Source organism: Aricia agestis, chromosome 12 (genome assembly GCF_905147365.1).
Source record: "Aricia agestis chromosome 12, ilAriAges1.1, whole genome shotgun sequence".
Classification (NCBI taxonomy): Eukaryota; Metazoa; Arthropoda; class Insecta; order Lepidoptera; family Lycaenidae; genus Aricia; species Aricia agestis.
The window spans coordinates 5,298,356-5,318,381 of NC_056417.1; the positions used below are offsets into that span (position 1 = coordinate 5,298,356).

At 36.1% G+C, this 20,026-nt stretch overlaps 3 protein-coding genes across 3 annotated transcripts; 1 reads left to right on the forward strand and 2 right to left on the reverse strand.

The window, feature by feature from the left end:
* Positions 1–5,149: 5,149 nt before the first annotated feature.
* LOC121732558 (glucose-induced degradation protein 4 homolog) lies at positions 5,150–7,348 on the reverse strand. The gene is made up of 4 exons (XM_042122479.1): positions 6,922–7,348; positions 6,589–6,756; positions 6,143–6,375; positions 5,150–5,311 (listed from the first exon to the last, which is right to left on the reverse strand). The coding sequence occupies exons 1-4, from the start codon at positions 7,066–7,068 to the stop codon at positions 5,248–5,250; spliced, it is 612 nt and encodes a 203-aa protein (XP_041978413.1). The 5' UTR covers positions 7,069–7,348; the 3' UTR covers positions 5,150–5,247.
* A 1,771-nt stretch (positions 7,349–9,119) lies between these two features.
* LOC121732291 (serine/threonine-protein kinase N) lies at positions 9,120–13,511 on the forward strand. Its single transcript, XM_042122126.1, has 2 exons — positions 9,120–10,653; positions 11,323–13,511. Exons 1-2 carry the CDS (start codon positions 9,347–9,349, stop codon positions 13,139–13,141), a joined length of 3,126 nt encoding a protein of 1,041 aa, XP_041978060.1. The 5' UTR covers positions 9,120–9,346; the 3' UTR covers positions 13,142–13,511.
* A 417-nt stretch (positions 13,512–13,928) lies between these two features.
* On the reverse strand, positions 13,929–14,901 carry LOC121732292 (BTB/POZ domain-containing protein KCTD5). Its single transcript, XM_042122127.1, has 2 exons — positions 14,681–14,901; positions 13,929–14,610 (listed from the first exon to the last, which is right to left on the reverse strand). The coding sequence occupies exons 1-2, from the start codon at positions 14,879–14,881 to the stop codon at positions 14,158–14,160; spliced, it is 654 nt and encodes a 217-aa protein (XP_041978061.1). The 5' UTR covers positions 14,882–14,901; the 3' UTR covers positions 13,929–14,157.
* Positions 14,902–20,026: the final 5,125 nt, after the last annotated feature.

The following is a 20,026-nucleotide window of genomic DNA, read 5'->3' on the forward strand; positions in this document are numbered from 1 at the left end:
TTCTCGATTACCAGAACGCGTTGTGGTCGAGTAGCACGTCAGCCACGACACGAATTTCGCTTTGTGGTATTTCTGTGATTACCAGAACGCGTCGTGGCCGTTTTCACTAGGGCCACGACGCGAATTTCGCGTCGTGGCCCTAGTTATATTATAATATGTAATTTAATTATTAATAATAAAATAAAAATTTAAGGGGGGCTCCCATACAAAAAACACAATATTTGGCCAATTTTTACTGTATAACGGGACGGAACCCTTCGTGCGCGAGTCCGACTCGCACTTGGCTGATTATTTTTATGTAATAAGGGGGCAAACAAGCAAACGGGTCACCTGATGGAAAGCAACTTCCGTCGCCCATGGACACTCGCAGCATCAGAAGAGCTGCAGGTGCGTCGCCTGCCTTTTAAGAGGGAGTAGGGGAGGGTAGGGAAGGGAATAGGGGAGGGGAGGAAGGGAAAAGGGTAGGGGATTGGGCTTCCGGTAAACTCACTCACTCGACGAAACACAGCGCAAACACTGTTTGACGCCGGTTCTCTGTGAGCCCGTGGTATTTCTCCGGTCGAGCCGACCCATTCGTACCGAGGCATTGCTCTCCCACGTCAAATTTCCGGGTGGCAAAGTAATTTTACCGAGCGACCGACAGAGAGCCCTCTAGACGACCTATAAAATATGTAATATTTTTTTTTTATGCAACATCAGGCAAATTTTATATTATGGTATACCGGGTGCAATTTAACCTTCCTGCCAAATTTGGATATATTGATCCTTATTAAAAATAAAAATATACGTATTTCTTCTTTTATAATCACTCGGTACTAAAATTTTGAGAAATAGCCTCCGAAAGTTATCCTACCAAACACCACAAAATATGGACACATGCGCAGCCCGGCCCCGCCCCGCCCTTCCAATTGACATTCTTGCAGTGACGGATTAAGACTACTTGATGACTGTGGGCCCCCCTATCCGTATCTCAACTAGAATCGGTCTTTGAACCTTTACTCTTCTGGTGCCCCCTCAGAGTGATGCCCTAGGCAATTGCTTAATTTGATTAAGGGCTAATCCGTCACTGCATTCTTGTTATTATCATAAGTTGCGAATTTTCCCTTCATACCACAGAATAGATAATAGTACAAGTACTTCATATTTTGACGAACTTAGGACCGTCAAATGTAAAGGACGTAGACTAGAATTCTTTTGATGTGTATCAATTAGTTTAGAATAAAATTAATTGATACACATCAAAAGAATCGAAAATTACAACTTTTTAATTACGAAAAATAAGCACTTTAGAAATTTATAATAAATCTAAACCACATCCTTTGCATTAGGCGTATTTAAAAATTCAATTAACTTATGTACACAGTACAACTAATTAAAAAATAAAAATCAAAACAACCCACCTCTAAATCTTATTTACTTCCATCTTGTCTACACTTAGCATAGTTCAAACGAGTTCAAACTGCAATCCGTTTTGCTCTATGCAAAGTCTAGCGCGTTTTGCACATTGTCTTTAAAAGTTTGTTACTTTAAAAGTTTGTTAAGCACAACTTTGTAACTTTTAACCTCGTCAGAGGCATGTCTTCGAGGCTGGCTAGGGGTGTGCAGGTGTTGCGAAGTGCGAACTGTCCATAGTCCGAGTCTTTGATTGTCTCGCGATTCAGATTCAGGGTACAGCTGCTGCATTCGAGAATCATCAATCAGCTGTTACGAAGACGAGGAACGCTTTCTTGCTCGTACAGTCTCTGGGTTCCGCGTAAACTTTCGCCACTCAAAATGTAGCACCTCCACCTATGCCTCCACATTTCATAACACTCGATCGTGGTTAGGGTACATTGTAACAGACACTAATTAAAGCGCGGGGGCCGGGGGCGCCGTGATAAACAAAATAATTACGTGTTAGCTATACAACTACGCGCGTGGTACTAAACGGTCGCCGGCGACCGGCGCAGTGTTTTAGAAATCGGACTAAGTTAATGCAAGGAGTCGATGGCGTCTTATATTTCAAATGCAAGAGTAGAACTCCCATGTGCGCATTCTACTTCGTTTTTAAAGAAAATCAAGTTTTCAATTTTTAAATTAGTCATTTTTTGACTCCTTGAAAACGAAATTATTTTATTTAAATTAATTACGAGGGTTTGTAAAATTGCTACCCAGTGGATTAGATTGATCATTAAGAAACACAAATTTTGTACTTTATTTCATTCCTACAATTCAAGTAGTTCCTGAGATTTTAATGTTTTTAAATATTTAGACTTTATTTTTTTTCTGCTTTCCTATATGATTTCCGCACCTTCTGTCCAAACTGAAAAATACTTTGGTATAGTCTTTACACTACAATATTTTTATTTTTTGTGAATCACGTCTCATACCACAGATTTACGAATTTCTAATTTATATTCGCGCCTTAAAAATTTTAAGAGCAAAGTTTCATCGAAGTGTTAAAAAAATATCATGTGTTAACATGTGGACAGCATTTTTGACGACCAAGGTGATGAAGAATAAAATATTTTATTATTTCACTGATTTATTATTTGACTGATAAATAATTGACTGATTATTTAAATTGTAAATGTTTTATTATTTGACTGATTATAAAAAAAAAATATTTGATGAAACTTTGCTCTTAAAATTTTTAAGACGCGAATAAAAATTAGAAATTCGTATATCTCAGGTATGAGACGCGATTCACAAAAAATAAAAATATTGTAGTGTAAAGACTATACCAAAGTATTTTTCAGTTTGGACAGAAGGTGCGGAAATCATATAGGAAAGCAGAAAAAAAATAAAGTCTAAATATTTAAAAACATTAAATCTCAGGAACTACTTGAATTGTAGAAATGAAATAAAGTACAAGTGTCTCCTAATGATCAATCTAATCAACTGGGTAGCAAGTTTAGAAACCCTCGTATTTAATTTAAATAAAATATTAGAAAGAATACCATAAAAATAAGATTATATATTTACTTGAATAATAAGCACTAAAATTATAATTGTTTTGCAAACGCCCGAACAAGGCATAAGTTGTATATTTCGTCAATGTATGTTGATTTATATATGTACTTGGTTGCAAATAAAAATTTGAATTTGAATTTGAATTTGAAATAATTTCGTTTTCAGCGAGTCAAAAAATGACTAACTTAAAAATTGATTTTCTCAAAAACGTAGTAAAATGCGCACATGGGAGTTCTACTCTTGCATTTGAAATATAAGACGCCATCGACTCATTGCATTAACTTAGTCATGTCCGATTTTGGAGACTTCTAAAACACTGTGCGGCGGGCGGCGGGCCTCCCGCCTCCCACCCCGCGCGTCACCCCCGCTTTACCCCTACGCATAACCGGTCTCGCCTGGATATCTGTGCGGCGCTATGTACTAGCTCGGTCGCAATATCGCAATTATTAAATTAACTTATGAAGTGACCATTGTGCATCGATTTTTTTTTGGGTTAAAATATGTTATTGTAAAAAAATTAACACCCTATTTTTTTGGTTTAATGGACTCACCTAATGATACCTAAGCTCCAAAAAAAATTTGGCAGGTAGGTTTAATTGCACCCTGTATACAGGGTGTAACAAAAATAAGTGATAATACTTTAGGGTATGTACGTGTTCCTTGTAGAGAGTTCACTGTGAAAGTAGCAGCGCGGAAAGACCAAAAATTTTTTTCACTTTTGTATGGGAAAACTCGTGACGCTTGAGCTCTTGCCCATACAAAAGTGAAAAAAATTTTTGGTCTTTCCGCGCTGCTACTTTCACAGTGAACTCTCTACAAGGAACACGTACATACCCTAAAGTATTATCACTTATTTTTGTTACACACTGTAGATATTATCATCAAGTAGGCGTTTTTATATTAAACTAGCTGTCCCGGTGAACTTCGTGTCACTTTAAAACCTTCCCTGGACTTCTACGAATATTTTAAGACTAAAATCAGCCCAATCCGTCCACGCGCTTTCGAGTTTTAGCGCGACTAACACATTTGAAAATCCATTTATATATATATATAGATAATATTATTATAATCACGTAAAATTGCAACTGCGTAGACCACAGAAAAATACTTATTTGTGGCATTACAGGGATGTTTGAAGAGTAACAGTTATATTTTCAATAAAAGTCCTATGCAATTTTAAGACGTTTTATTGAAAAAAAAATCTTAATTACAATTTATAACATAGTTCCTACACACATCGATTCAGATACAAACGCTATTAAAAGAAAATAATAATTATACCCGATCTTGCATTACACAAACTTTTAATTCATTCAATTTGTACTCTATATCACAAACACTTAAAATAATGTTGTAGCACTTAAAACAATGAGTAGGTATTTGGTGAATGATTAAAAAAATAACAAAATATGAATGAGTGACATTAAAAATATGTATGCAATAAGAAAATAAAAATATTTGAATAAAAGTTTGGCACACAAGAATGTTAGGATCAAACACAAGTTCAAAGAGGTTTGCTTTAGCACCACATTAGTTACTATATGTGTCACAACACAACTCACAGCTATGACTGCACTAATTCATTAGCATTTAAGGGGTTATTGGTGCAGTTAAGAATATTAAGGGCCTGTTTCACCACTTCCTGAAAAGTGCTGGATAGGCTACTACTACTACTACCAGTTAACTTGACAGATCAAGTATGGAGAATCTGTCAAAAAAGTTGTGGATAGCCCATCCAGCACCTTATCAGGAAATGGTGAAACAGGCCCTGAATGATTGTGAGGAAAATAATAATAATATGATAAATAAGAAACAAAAGGTGTACATATGAACATTTTATTAAATTAACAGCTAAAGCTAATCATTTTAATTTCACAGGTATCACGAGAAAAATTAATTCTACAAAATACATGATTTAAACTATTTCGAAGCAATAAATTAAAATCAGCTATACAGAATTATAATATCCATTGGTAATTTTAGGACTCACTTATGGATTATGTTAATAGAACATGCTTTTCATGATGAACAAAAATTACAAAAAAAGATAATTTTGGATTGGGTATTTTATTGGAATCTAGCTTCTAAATCATATTGAATATAAATGAGTATGCAAAAATTGTATAAAAGATAATGCAAGAGCAGGTAATACTAACATTGTTCACTGTTGATCTTGTCCATAATGTCCATTTTATGCTTGTCTTTTAAATCAAATAGATATTACTTAATGAACAAGTAAGTACTATCAGAAACAAAACACATATTCATCCAAAATTGGGGGTCACCGCCGATATTTCATCTGAACTCATAAATCTGGATGCTGTGTTCCGGAACATGGCTTAGTGTTAGAGATTGGAACCTGAAAAAAAATTGGTCTATAGAGATTTATGCTCTGTTCTTATTTATTTTGAACTAGAATATAAAACTAAGTAAAGCTCAGTGTCATATTTATATTTTTTATAAGTGTAATCCACTTTATTTTCACGGCCCCACATAAAAAATCTACAGGGGTGGACATTGCCACTCCTAGGCCACAGCCTATATGGCCTATTTATAAATCTAGGCCTGACATAGCTAATTACACATACTAATTAGTACATACATACACCAATTAAAATGTCATTTATTCCAGTATAATAAAAACTATAACAAAGGTGATCTGAGAAGAAATTATCTGTAACTATGTCATGGACATATTACTGAATGACTAAGTCAATAGGAAAACTTAAATGAATCATTGTTCAAACTAGCCTTACTAAATTGATTTTAATAAAAACCTTTAAGAATGCCTATTAAATGTACCACAAAATTAGTTCTGTTATTGGCTCTGGTATATGTATACATACATAGATTTATACATAACTTCTATTAGATACTATGAATAATAAAAACTAAGTCATAACTCCCATACTATTACCGTTTTAAATTTGGTTCCTTTTAATCTGTCATGACTCATGTAACATCAGCCTAGTACCGCTCAAGGTCACCTAAATATTGCAAATATATTGAAATGTGTACCTACGGTACACTTTTTTGACAAGTATTGTGGAGCATGTTTTTTGACAGAGTTACTTTTCTTCACTTTTTATTATTCGTAGATTAGATAAAATTATGGTGATGACAATTAATAAAGTTGTTAGTAAATTAACACCTAAAAATGAATAAAGTTAATCATAAAAAGTATGCTTACCACTCTGAGCTTCTGTGATAATAGTAACCCTCTATGGTAGCCGCTGACTTATGAAAGCAAATGTAATAAAATCCAGCAAAAGAAGCACCATTGATATCCTTAATTGTGTGATCGGGCACTAAAAAGTGTTCCTTCCACCTCATAAAAACATAATCAGCCTTTGCGAGAGAATCATAGTCGAATGAGTCCGAATTGAATGTTTTCAGGTATGGTACAAATAGGTCAAATTTGCTCTGAAATCAGAAATTAGTCATAATGTCTTATGCAATATGTATCTTGATATTCTGATGACACAGATCTAATACAAGAAGGAAAATTATAACCTTAATATCAATGGTGTAAGAATTGGAGGGAAAACGAAAAAGATCAATAATAGTTGTTTGAGATGTGATGAACGTTATGATTAAAACTTTTACATACAACTATTTAGAATTCATAATACATACCCAGTGTTTCCTATCAACATCTTCATCGGCATCCCATTTTCTGGTGAGAAAAGGATATTTGGCAGATATAATTTCTCCATCGAAAAAGGTTGTGAGCGTAGGAAACTCCTCCGTTAAACCCTTTATTTTTAAATATCCACAAAGGTATGAGTTTTCTTCGTCGACATGCTGCAAACATTCATTACATAAATACAAGTGAAACAAGACACATAATATCAAGGATGTTACAAGCCATAATAAACCAGACAGTACTTTTACTCAATAAAACATATTTTCTTCAGTTTGTATGCCATATATATGATGTTTTTAGTTTTTGCGTTCTTCATTACTAACCTGTAACACAACTTCGACTTCGTATAGTTTTCCTTTGGACTTTTGGTGCCCTTGAAATTTTGAGCCGTTGTATAGCAGAGACTTCGTTACTCCCGGCTGTTTAGAGTTCGCTGGGGGCGGTGGAGTTATATCAACTTTAACGGGCATTATTTTCCCATTTAACTCTTCGACCCTATTGTGTATGATCTCAAAATAATGACAGATAAACAACCAGTGTCTATTCTACTTCGACATGATCATGACAGGTAGTTTTGTTCCAGCAGCTTCTATACAAAGTAGGTATCCGATACCTCAGCGATAAGGAGGAGGAGGCAATAATATTTTCCGAAAGTAAATCAGTTATTTTACAACAAAAAGGCAATTAAAACACAGGAAGTGAAAGTTTTGAGTCAAAAAACGCACGTTGAAGCACAATTCATCAGTACCACAGATGATAATTTATTTTACATTTTATGAAAATTAAAAAAAATATATGTCATAGACTATTTATAGCGTACTTACACGAACATTCACTAAAGTTAAATAGCCTATACCTATAGGTAAATATAAAAGGATTATCTGCTGTTTTTTTCGCGAACCGGAACGTTTAAAGGGCCCCCGAGACGATCAAACGGTTTGATTCAAACCTTACGAGTTTGATGCAACCGTTTGATGTCGGTTTGAATGGTTTGTCAAACGACACTGCGCAGTTTCATTCAATACGCGATGGCGAGTACACGTCTTGTGATGCAGAAGATGCTCTAGAGTCTAGACTCTAGAGTCTAGATTCCAGAACGACGATCGCGATTTTATTATCTTATGTTTATATCGTTAATGTCCTGCGTCAGAAGAGAAAAAAAAGAAAACGACTTTGGTCCAAATTAATGGTATGGGCTATGGCCTATCGACTAACGGCCGTTCCCAATATTTGATCTATCTCTGGTTTTGCCCTACTAGAGATAGGAATAGCTCACATTAGACATTAGAGACATATATTTTATGTCAATTGTGAGCTATTCCTATCTCTAGTAGGGCAAAACCAGAGATAGATCAAATAATGGGAACGGCCGTTAGATAATATCGTTTTACCCACGAACATCTACAGAAAGTGCTAGAAACTACAGCTTCTTTTTTCTTCATAATCCAGCACTAAACTAACGGGGTTTGATCAAACGCGTCGGAACTCCGAACACGATCAAACGGCGCGTCAAACACAAAGAAAATATGAAATTTCATCAAACAAGCTTCAAACACGTTAATGTTTGACAAACCGTTCAAACTAGCTTTGTAAACGATCAAATCGGTTTGAGTCAAACCAAAATTTACGTGTTTGCAGTTTGAGTCAAACCGTATGATCGTCTTTGGGGCCCTTAAAGGGCCCATTGGATGCAGGGTAGGACTGCACGGCAGTCCTGCAGTGAATTGGCCTTACTGATTGGTTCACACTCGGTGTTGCCGGCCGGAAACACCGAGTGTGAACCAATCAGTGAGGCCCATACACTGTAGGACTGCCGTGCAGTCCTGCCGTGAATGGGCCTTTTTAACATTTTGGAACGAAACGTTAAGGCGGATTTACACGGTTCAATCACATTGAAAGCAATTTCGTTAAAAACCACTAAGCAATAAATATTCAATACGTAAATACAATATACATACGTAATAACTAATACGTGTACAGACTACAGTGTACACTCAATATGTGCATTCAATACGTGACAATGCCATGAAAAGAATGAAATTAAAAGCAATATTGAACAGAAATTGCTAAAAAAATTACTGATATGAGGGTGGTAGATCTACCAATTTTTGGTGCTAACCTACGAATAATAAAAACTAAGGAAAAGTAACTCCGTCAAAAAACATGCTCCACAATACTTGTCAAAAAAGTAGGTACACATTTCAATACATTTGCAATATTTAGGTGACCTTGAGCGGTACTAGGCTGACGTTACATGACAGATCAAAAGGAACCTTTAAAACGGTAATAGTATGGGAGTTACGATTCCTTAGTTTTTATTATTCGTAGGTTCTAACATGGTTCTAACACTACCTAAATCTACCAATTTTTGGCATGATGTCTACTGATTTTCTAAAATTCGGTGTGGCAACACTGCTGGCAACACTTATTGCTTTTGCATGACTTTACTCTAGACCAAAAAAATAAAAAATTGTTTATGGGTATGAGTGCTAAAATAAAAAATTTCATCGTCGTCTTCGTCTCGTTGATTTCGCTGGCCGAACGACTTGTTTATAAATGTTTATAATTTAATTTATTAATTAAGTTTAAAACTTGCGTTTTTACATAATGTTAATTTTTACTTACTACAAGTTTGTTTGCTTTGTAGTATCATTCATTTTGATCAACGGTTAGTGATAGAAAAGCAATAAGAGTGATATTTTCTCACATAATTATGGTTAACTGACGTTATACAGTGCATCCTCAATTATGGCAGACCCAAGTTACTACCACAGTGATTATATTCGACACCCAGTTCTGTACGAGTTGGGAGTCAAGTATGGAATTAAGACGGAATGTATTCCAGAAATAGCTTTGCCGTCTAAGTTGGAAGAACTCAAGGATGTCATACGTCGAGAAATACGTAAAGAACTCAAAATAAAGGAAGGCGCAGAAAAGTTGCGAGAAGTCGCAACCGACCGGAGATCACTTGCTGATGTTGCAAATCTCGTTAAACAAGCAAATATAAAGCTTAATGAACTCAAATCTGACTTACAAGAGTTGGAGTCGCAGCTTATTCTATCTCGAGGCCAGTCGACTCCTACATCACCTGAAAACCTGTCCTACGATGAGGAAATCATACTGGCTTCGGAGGCGGCACAACAGCAGCGCCAATTGGGCGAAGGCACTGCAGACCGTAAATTGGCGTCGCTGGAAAAACAGCTAAATATCGAGTTAAAGGTAAAACAAGGCGCCGAAAATATGATTCAGAGCATAAGCAGCAGCAACCAATCGAGGGACAAAAAACTCCTCGCAGAAGCTCATCAGATGCTCGCTGATTCTAAAGATAAAATTGAATATCTCAAGTTACGAATTTCTAAACTAAGTAAGCAGCAAAAAGGAGAAAATGCAGGTGCAAATGGTGATGGTAGAAACTCCGATATGACAGGTGGAGACCCACTGTTAGATGAGAGGATCGCAGAACTCAGAATGAGACTGAGGATTGAGGCAGCTGTTGTAGAGGGTTCAAAAAATGCAATAAGGTTGTTACAAAGTGATAAAAAACTTACAGATAAGAAGGCTCTCCACGAAGCCCAAACCAACTTACTTGAATCAACACAAAAGCTGGACCTGTTGCGTAGATCACTTGATATGCGCAGGCACGAACTACCAGTGGAGAGTGCTGCATTTATAGAACTAGGAAATGAATTGAGAAGCACAGGGTCGAGTCCTGGCTACGTAAGCTTGACTGGAGCTAATGCTTCGAGAAACCAAATCATGTCTCCATGGCCCATGATAAGTCCATGTGTTCAAGTAACGGGAACCTTAGAAGTGAGATTAATGGGTTGTCAAGATTTGCTAGAGGATGTGCCCGGTCGCACAAGAAGAGATCCCCTAGCGAGTCCATCCGACTTAAAGTCTTTTGTGAAAGGGGTTACAATTCGTAACTCCATGAAGTATACATATAGCATTAAAGAAGATACAAGCAATGAAATAATGGCAGTTATGAAACTTGACAATCACACAGTAGCTCAGACCAGTTGGAGGCCATGCTCCCAACAAGCTTGGGATCAAAGGTACTGATTATACATGTATTGTAATTTGTAACTTTTTTCAAATTATGTATACCTAATTTTTTTTTTTCAACATTTACAAAACATCACCATATTACAGTAACATCAACATTTCATAAGCATTAGACGTATTTCACGCAATGTTTGTCATAAGTCTTAAATTGGCTTATATGCAATACCTTGTATCTGTGTGCCACCTTTACTACATTATTAGTCACTTTATCTTATCACTACCTGTTCACATGTTTATATTGTGACTAATCAATATATAATAGTATAACTAACACTACTTTTGAATGTATTATAGGCCTTTTTTATCTATGATCGTAATTAAAATATTTATTATAATGATAAGTAAATAATAATATACATATGTATTTTTTACTCTTCTATTATCAAAGTATGTAAGACTTATGATTGAAATATCTCTTAAGTAAAATATTGAAATTTATAACAAGAGATCTAGATATAGCTAGATAAAGGATTATGGCTATTCTGATTATTATTTACTTTTCTGAACAACTGTTTTTGTTCATAAACCTATTCTTATATCAAAGTTATCTGAAACATAGGCAAAAATAATTAACTGAAACTTTTCAGTACCCATTTTTTATTAATTTTTATTTCATTTTACTACATTATTTGTGAAAACTCAACAATTATAATTTTCAGATTCACCATCAAACTAGACAAATCAAGAGAACTTGAAATAGGAGTCCATTGGAAAGATTGGCGTGGCCTTTGCGCTGTAAAGTTTTTGAGGCTAGAAGAGTTTATTGATGATATAAGACATGGAATGGCTCTAGAGCTGGAACCTCAAGGCTTGTTGTTTGCAGAAATAAAGTTCTTGAATCCTATCATTTCAAGGAAGCCAAAGCTGCAACGTCAAAAGAAAATCTTCAAACAACAAGGGAAAAACATACCAAGAACCTCATATGGCGAAATGCATATACCTGCTGTTGTGTTGGGTAGACTGCTCAAACGTTCATCACCATCCATACAAAATATACAAAGTGCCCATATAATTTCACAACAAAGCAACTTTGAAGCAGCTCTGGAGAACAAAGATGTAGAGAACTCCAATGCAACATTTGCTGGAATGGCAGGAGTGAGACCACTAGGTTTGCCTTCTACTCCTACAACACCTCAAGTGCCTAATATACCACCACCAAAACCGATATTGCCTTTGCAACCGCCTCCAAATGTTTCAACACTCAGAATGGAAAAAGAATTACAGGAGGCTTTTGCTTTCCTAGAAGACTCATATACTAGAGAAAACTATGTACCAAAAGAGCCACACTCTTCTACTTGTAATACTCCTCTGGTGGAGTATCCACCGTCACCATCACCAAAAATGGTTCTGGAATTCCCCAGTAATGAAGACCAGATTGTCGAGATTACGAGTAACATGAGGATTTCATCTTCCCGTTCTTCCTCAGTCATAGAAACGTTAGGGAAGGAGCCAGACTCTAGGAGACTGTCTGGTGAAATGTCGATGGACAGCTTCAGATTGCTGAGCGTTCTAGGCAGAGGACACTTTGGAAAAGTCATTTTATCCCAGTATAAACCGACTAATGAATATTTTGCAATCAAAGCTTTAAAGAAAGGTGATATAATTGCTAGAGATGAAGTTGATTCTTTGTTATCGGAAAAACGTATTTTTGAAGTAGCTAATGCCATAAGGCATCCATTTTTGGTTAACTTGTTTGCTTGTTTCCAAACTGAGCAGCATGTTTGTTTTGTTATGGAGTATGCAGCTGGTGGAGATTTGATGATGCATATACATGCAGATGTGTTCACTGAACCGAGGGCAGTATTCTATGCAGCTTGTGTGGTTTTGGGGCTTCAGTATTTGCATGAAAACAACATAATTTATAGAGATTTAAAGCTCGACAATTTGCTTCTGGATACTGAAGGATATGTCAAAATTGCTGACTTTGGTCTGTGTAAAGAAGGAATGGGATGGGGGGATCGTACGGGAACATTTTGCGGTACCCCCGAGTTCTTAGCACCAGAAGTCCTGACTGAGACTTCTTACACTAGAGCAGTGGACTGGTGGGGACTTGGAGTTTTAATATTTGAAATGTTAGTTGGGGAGTCACCATTCCCTGGTGAAGATGAGGGAGAAGTGTTTGATTCTATTGTTAATGACGAAGTTCGCTACCCTAGGACCTTATCACTAGAATCAATTGCCTTAATGAGACGTCTCTTGAGAAAGAATCCTGAAAGACGTTTAGGATCGTCAGAAAGAGATGCAGAGGATGTAAAGAAACAAGCTTTCTTCCGCAATGTTGAGTGGGAACAACTACTGTTACGTAAAGTTAAACCACCATTTGTGCCAACAATAAACAATCTTGAAGATGTTAGTAATTTCGATAGTGAGTTTACTTCGGAAGCAGCAGTATTGACTCCACCTAAAGAGCCTAGACCTCTTACGAGCACCGACCACAAGCTGTTCTCAGATTTCACGTATATGGCAGACTGGTGCTAGGTGAAATATTATATTTTCTTCTAAGAGATTCTTAATTGTATTTAAACAATAAACCCCCATGGCCTTACATGTGTGAGTGAAATAATCTGTATTTTGATATAATAATCATAGTTTTAAGATTATTAATATAGAACACTTTGTTAACTTGTATTTAATGCAGTTGAATGCAATATTTTATAATAAATTGTGTAATTTTAACATAAGTTTTAAATAGCACTAACTTTATTTTTTTAAAATGTCATGTTACAGATTTATATATTATTATGTAGTTATGAAATTGATTAACTTTAGAAAAAGAATTAAGTACACGTGTGTCAAATCATTGTTTCAGTCAATTCTTATTATGTGAAATAAAGATATAAACAACATGCATAATATATTTTATTTTTTGTAAAACAAGGCTGCTGTATATATACATTATTATACGGAATGAACATTATGTATCTAATATGACATATATATTGCTTATGAAACATTTGTCTTACCTTAACATTAATTATTATTAATATTATAAATATAATGGAAAAGTATTAATCTTACAAAATGTATGTCATTCACCACTATATAAAAATATTGTTTTGCTTATGGATTTGTGCTTCTTTAACAATAGTTTTAAGTCTCTTCGTACTGAACGAGTATTTTATCTGATTACTACTAAATACTAGAGAAATATCATTACAAACCCACTGCTCTCATTATTCTAAAAGGGGTGACAGACTTGCGAGTAAGTACACGGACTTATGGTTTGACGATCTTAATCGCCTGTGTGTCAGCAAAGTTCCTGGGAGCATGGTAATCCAGTGTGAGCGATTCTCGTGTGTCACCGACGCGAGCCGAGTAAGTTCGCAAACTTAAAACCCGCATACTTTAAGTTCGTATGTCTATCAGGCCTTTTTAACAAGTGAATTAAAAGAACAAGTTTTAATATCTAACAAATTAACAAACACGCTACATTTGTATATACATTCCACACAAAACAAAGTCTCAAAAATGCATTGTCACATTATCAACTATGCTCACATTCGCGATCCTTTCTGCTGCAACACTTTTGCTCTATCAGTAGGCTCAATATCATTGCTGTTAAGTGAACTGCCACACTCTCGACTGACCACGCACAGGAACTCTGCGTGCTCGTCGTTACCGTAGTTATATTGGGACCCGATGTTGATTAACTGCTCAAATTTCCAGCCATCAGACATGGTAGAGACCATTTGTGTCAACTCCTCTTCGTGAAACTGTAGAACTCTGTACACATGTTTCTTGGAATCTTTGAGTGGCCTTCGCTCTCTAAGGCAAATTCTTTCCTTAACTAATCTTATAAGCTCCGTAATATTATAAAATTCAGCCTCTTCTAGGACTCCCTCTTCGGCTATATCATTATTGATAACTAATTTTCCGTGTCGAAGATAATTGAGCACAGGCGAAAAGTATGTTGGGTCTCTATCTATTAAATAAGCACCGGTTTCGTCCTAAAAGAATAAATATTATTAGGGGAAATTTGAATTATACAACAATGTGATTTATGGTTTTTGTACTCACCCTATCCGAAATTAAGTCACTGTCCTCTTGAACTAATCGATATAAAAATGAGTTTTGGTCCCTAGACAAGGTAGTTTTGGTTGTTAAAAAGTAAGTTCCTCCAACATTTAGTTTCACCCATTGCTTACTACTTCGCCTTTCATTGTTAAATTTTTGTATATTTTCTTTAGAATAGTCACCGTCACCTACGTAACCCGCCATGGTTATGTTTTCATAGACAATTTTATATTTTTACAGATATTTGATGTGTAGCCATGATGAAAAATATTTCTAGCATAAACCTTACGAAAGTATATATTAAGTCTATGATTTCTAGCTAATGCAATGGCAGGTATTACACGCATCAATATTATCACGATTTCGTGATAATATTGATGGTATAAGCGGCCGAAATCATCAATATTATCACAGAGATTTTAAAAATTCTTGAAATCCACGCGATTATGGTATATACCAAAGAGAATATAATCACAGATCACTATCTATGGATCTATGATCTATGGTATATACATTTTGAAATGCAAGAGGTGCTCAGCTCCGTAGTCAGTTCTAACCACGTTCTAACTTCTAAGTTCTATGCTTGCTTCTCTACCTGTATTTTAACTAGTATAAATTGAGATCAGTGTTGCTTCTTCTATATTAATCTGTGCTTCTATGTACCTCCGTCCTCCCATGAGTAAAATATATTTTATTATTATAGATTAACATGCCCATTTTCATGGAATCCGAAAGATGTTTAAATATAACATAAGATAGATAATAATAATAAACAATAATCGGTCTTGTTTTGCATGCGTTTAGTTTCAAACGCGCATGTGAGTAATTATTGCTTTTGCTGCTTTTCTCTTATAAAAAAAAAACTTACGAGGGCTGCTATTTATGTATCCGGAACTGGCCACTTACAAGAACAATATTTAAAAAGTAATTACAACATTTGAAAATACAACTCTTTGGTTGAAGAATACATTTTGTTTCATGAGACTGTCAATTATTTTGAAAATTGCGTGTCTTCATTTGCCATGGATTTAACGCGTGAACATTTTCGTGCAATGATTTACTACGATTTTCGGCGTGGGCTAAATCAACAACAGTGCTTTATTTAACTCACCGCAATTTTTGGAGATGACGCACCATCAAAAACCACTGTTTATCACTGGTACAGTGAGTTTAATCGTGGGCGGTCTATGCTCACGGATGAAAATAAAGAAGGTCGCCCAAAAACAGCTGTTGTCCCACAAAATATAGATGCTGTGCGGGAACTAATAATGCGTGATCGTCATGTTACATATCGCGAGATAGAGGCGTCCTTGGGCATAAGTATGACGAGCATACATAAGATATTACACGAACATTTGGCTGTAAAAAAATATGTTCGCGTTGGATTCCGCACAACTTGACAATCGATCAAAAACGGGCTCGTGTCGATTGGTGCAAAAAAATGATAAAAAAATACAACCGTGGTACGTCAAAAGCCGTTTATAATATCTACACAGGTGATGAATCTTGGATCTATGCATATGACCCCGAAACTAAACACCAGTCAACGGTGTGGGTGTTCCAAGATGAGCCGAAACCAACAAAAGTTACTCGTGCAAAAAGTACTTTGAAGCAAATGGTCGCCTGTTTTTTTGGAATTAATGGACATGTGGCTACAGTGCCATTAGAGAATCGTAAAACGGTTAATTCTGAATGGTATACGACCATTTGTTTACCAGAAGTCTTTGAAGAAATAAGAAAGGACAACCGACAACGCAGAATCATATTACATCACGACAATGCTAGCTGTCACACCTCAGCTGAAACAACTCAGTTTTTGGAGGGTCAAAAGATCGAATTGACTGGTCATCCGCCGTACAGCCCTGATTTGGCACCTAACGATTTCTTTTTATTTCCATACGCGAAGAACAAATTACGTGGTCAACGTTTTTCGAGCCACGAAGAGGCTGTTGATGCGTTCAAAATGCACGTTTTGGAGATACCTCAATCAGAATGGAAAAAGTGCTATGAAAATTGGTTCCAGCGTATGCAAAAGTGTGTCGACAGATCATCGCGGCGAATATTTTGAAAAGCAATAAAACCATATTAAATGATATATGTTTGTTTCTTTTTTTAATTCCGGATACATAAATGGCAGCCCTCGTACGAGACGACCTTCCTCTAGCGATTTCACCTGTGTACTGACGGTGATAATATTGACCGTATAATAGGGCGCTTCAGTACTTGTGATTAGCGTGGATCGCGTGATTCTCGTATCATCAATAATACTGACGCGTGTAATCTGCGCCTTTTCCTATATTTTTAATTTGATTGTCAAACAGTTTCCATTTTAGTAATTAGATGGCGTATGGGTAGACAACTATCGGTAATACCAGGGAATACCATCAATAATTGCTACAAAACTGGGCAAAACAATGTAAAACTTGATACATTTCAACTTGAAAAAGACGCAATAATATTCCAATGAATAGGATAGTAAAGTTATTATAACGATGTTTTAGCTAAAATTCACAGAAGAAATAGCCCTATTTACCGATATTCACAGGTCAAATTTCACAGAAATTATACATTTTGGTTTTTACAACATCTTACCTGCACTTGTGCAAGATAACGGATATTTAATGGCTAATATTTTACTAATAATGAATATCAAAAACCCAAAAACCACAATTTGGGAAAAAATAATAAAAACCACACGAACAATAAAAAGTAGAAGAAGTTTGATAGTGACATGCCCGCCAAAACTCTTTCAGTTGTCAAGTTTCAGTTTGAAAAGTTTTTATTATGCCAGCGTGCTCCTAAACTATTACCAGTGTACTGGTCTAATCGCTTAGGCCAATGATCGCTTAGGTTTAAGATATTTTGATTTATGTCACACTTGACAGTACACTGATATTTTTTGGAAACACAACCCATATGTAGTCAGTGATGCCAACCTGCAGATAATTTCAGATCGGTGAGGAACCAATAGAAAATCTAGAAGTGTCTATCCTTACGCCATCTAGTTAAGATTGTTAAAATTAAAATTAAAAAATATAAATGATTATTTTTCCGACCCAAATATCGACCAATAGAATTGCACCATTCGACGCCACGTGGTACAACCTACATGGTATTATACTGATAATTTTTTGAAAATTTTCTCTGGTAGTTGCTATATATAAAAGACAAACACGTCAAACTGACAGGTTGAATTCAATGGTAAATGTTATAACGGTAAATAGGATTTATAACGGTAAATATATGTTCTTTGATAACGTTACCTTTTATAAAAATAAGTACTTAATTTAATCAGTCAATTCAGTATGCAATATGCACACGTCTAGTTTAATTAAACTAGACGTGTCTGGTGACCAGTAGGTATATATTGTAGAAAAACTGACGTCTAATGAGAATGACATGGTCATTACTTAGTAGTTCAGTGCTCAGTATCTTTGTTAAAATACTACTAATTTATGGTTTGTATAGTAAATTATTGTATTGTCAGCACGTGCACCGTACGCTGGCTGCCAGACGGACTCCATTGTTTTGCAGACGATGGGGCGAGGTGGTACACAAAGCACACGACTAGTGGAGATAGAGAGAATAGAGCTAGCTGCCGCCTCGCGCCGCCGCGCCGTCTGCGTTACTGCATGTAAACTGGTTTGTGTGATCCACTGTGGGCAGCCACGGACATGCCGCGCCGCCAGAGCCCACTGGGGACCTGCGGAGCGGTCTTTTTGCCCTTGGTGTGCGTTGGTAATACATATTGTAGGATTCCCTTTGTGCTATCGTTCGCGGTGAAATTGACCGGTCCACCCCGCCCCGTCGTGCGCAAAGCGCCTTTGATCCAACGGGCTACGGTCCTTAAAATATTCTCCGTGTTATAATACCTACATATTTTGTAAATGCTATCATATAATTTTGTGCTTCCTTTTTTAAATGTGTTCATATTTTTAACTACAGTCTACAAAATATATGTGTATTAAACTTAGAATTCTAGTAATAAATACTAAGACATTACAAATAATTATCCATATTTTGCCAATCCCCCGCATTCGCCACCATTAAGAGGATACAACAGCGGCTAGAGAAATGAAAAAAAAGTACGTGTAATATCTATAGCTGTCTCCCTTACCTCAAGCCTATACCGCAGAACGCGATAGAGACAACTGCAGAAAATCCAGAAAATCAACGATTCGTTGTCCCCTGATTCCTTCTCCAAAACTTAACCGATTTAAGTACTTTTTTCATTAAAGATTAAAAAAAGGCTTGAGCTGTGTTCCTATGTTTTGATTTTTTTGTATAATCTAGCCAAATCTGTTTTCTGGACGTTTGAACACAGTGGAAAATCTGGCCATTTTTTTGGGTTTTTGAACGTTCATATCTTATTTAATAATTAAATTATGAAAAAAAAGAAAACATAGGGACATTGTATTAGTGGCCGTAGATATTCAGGAAAAAAATTACAACTCTACTAGCATTATCCAGGGAGGAAACAGGGGACAACGTTTGTATGGAAAAAAGGGCGGTGTGGAATCCTCTTAAAACAAGTAAATAAATACGGACCTTGCATAATTTTCTGCATTCATTGACTAAACAAATTGCAGCACCATCTTGACTTGTTAAGTCAAAGTTTTTTTTAATGAAAATAAGGGGGCGAACGAGCAAACGGGTCACCTGATGGAAAGCAACTTCCGTTGCCCATGGACCCTCGCAGCATCAGAAGAGCTGCAGGTGCGTTGCCGGCCTTTTAAGAGGGAATAGGGTAATAGGGGAGGGTAGGGAAGAGAAGGGAAGGGAATAGGGGAGGGGATTATGCCTCCGGTAATCTCACTCACTCGGCAAAACACAGCGCAAGCGCTGTTTCACATCGGTTCTGTGAGAACGTGGTATTTATCCGGTCGAGCCAGCCCATTCATGTCAAAGCATGGCTCTCCCACGTACATAAAAACTGGTACTCGGAAGTAGGGCTGCGAGTGAGATTTGGTGCACGACGCATATCGCATACCTGATACCAGAAAATATCGTTATATTTAGCGGTATTTTTATAACGATATTTTTTGGTTATGTTACTAGATATCGATAAAAAAAATACCGTTATCTGGCTACCATTATGAAAATACCGGTACGTAACGATATTTTTTCGGGTATTCGATAACGTTATGAAGCCCTGCTCAGAAGTCAGAACCAACTTATTTAGGTAAACTTTTTTGAAACTGATAACACTGAGATTAGATACAATGTTGTCAGCTTATGATTTTAAAACTAATCGTAGTAGGTTTATGTTCACAAATCACAATTACTGACACAAAAAATTTAGTTGTGTCACCGAACAAAAATATTTTAAGCAGTCTTTAATTTGAATTT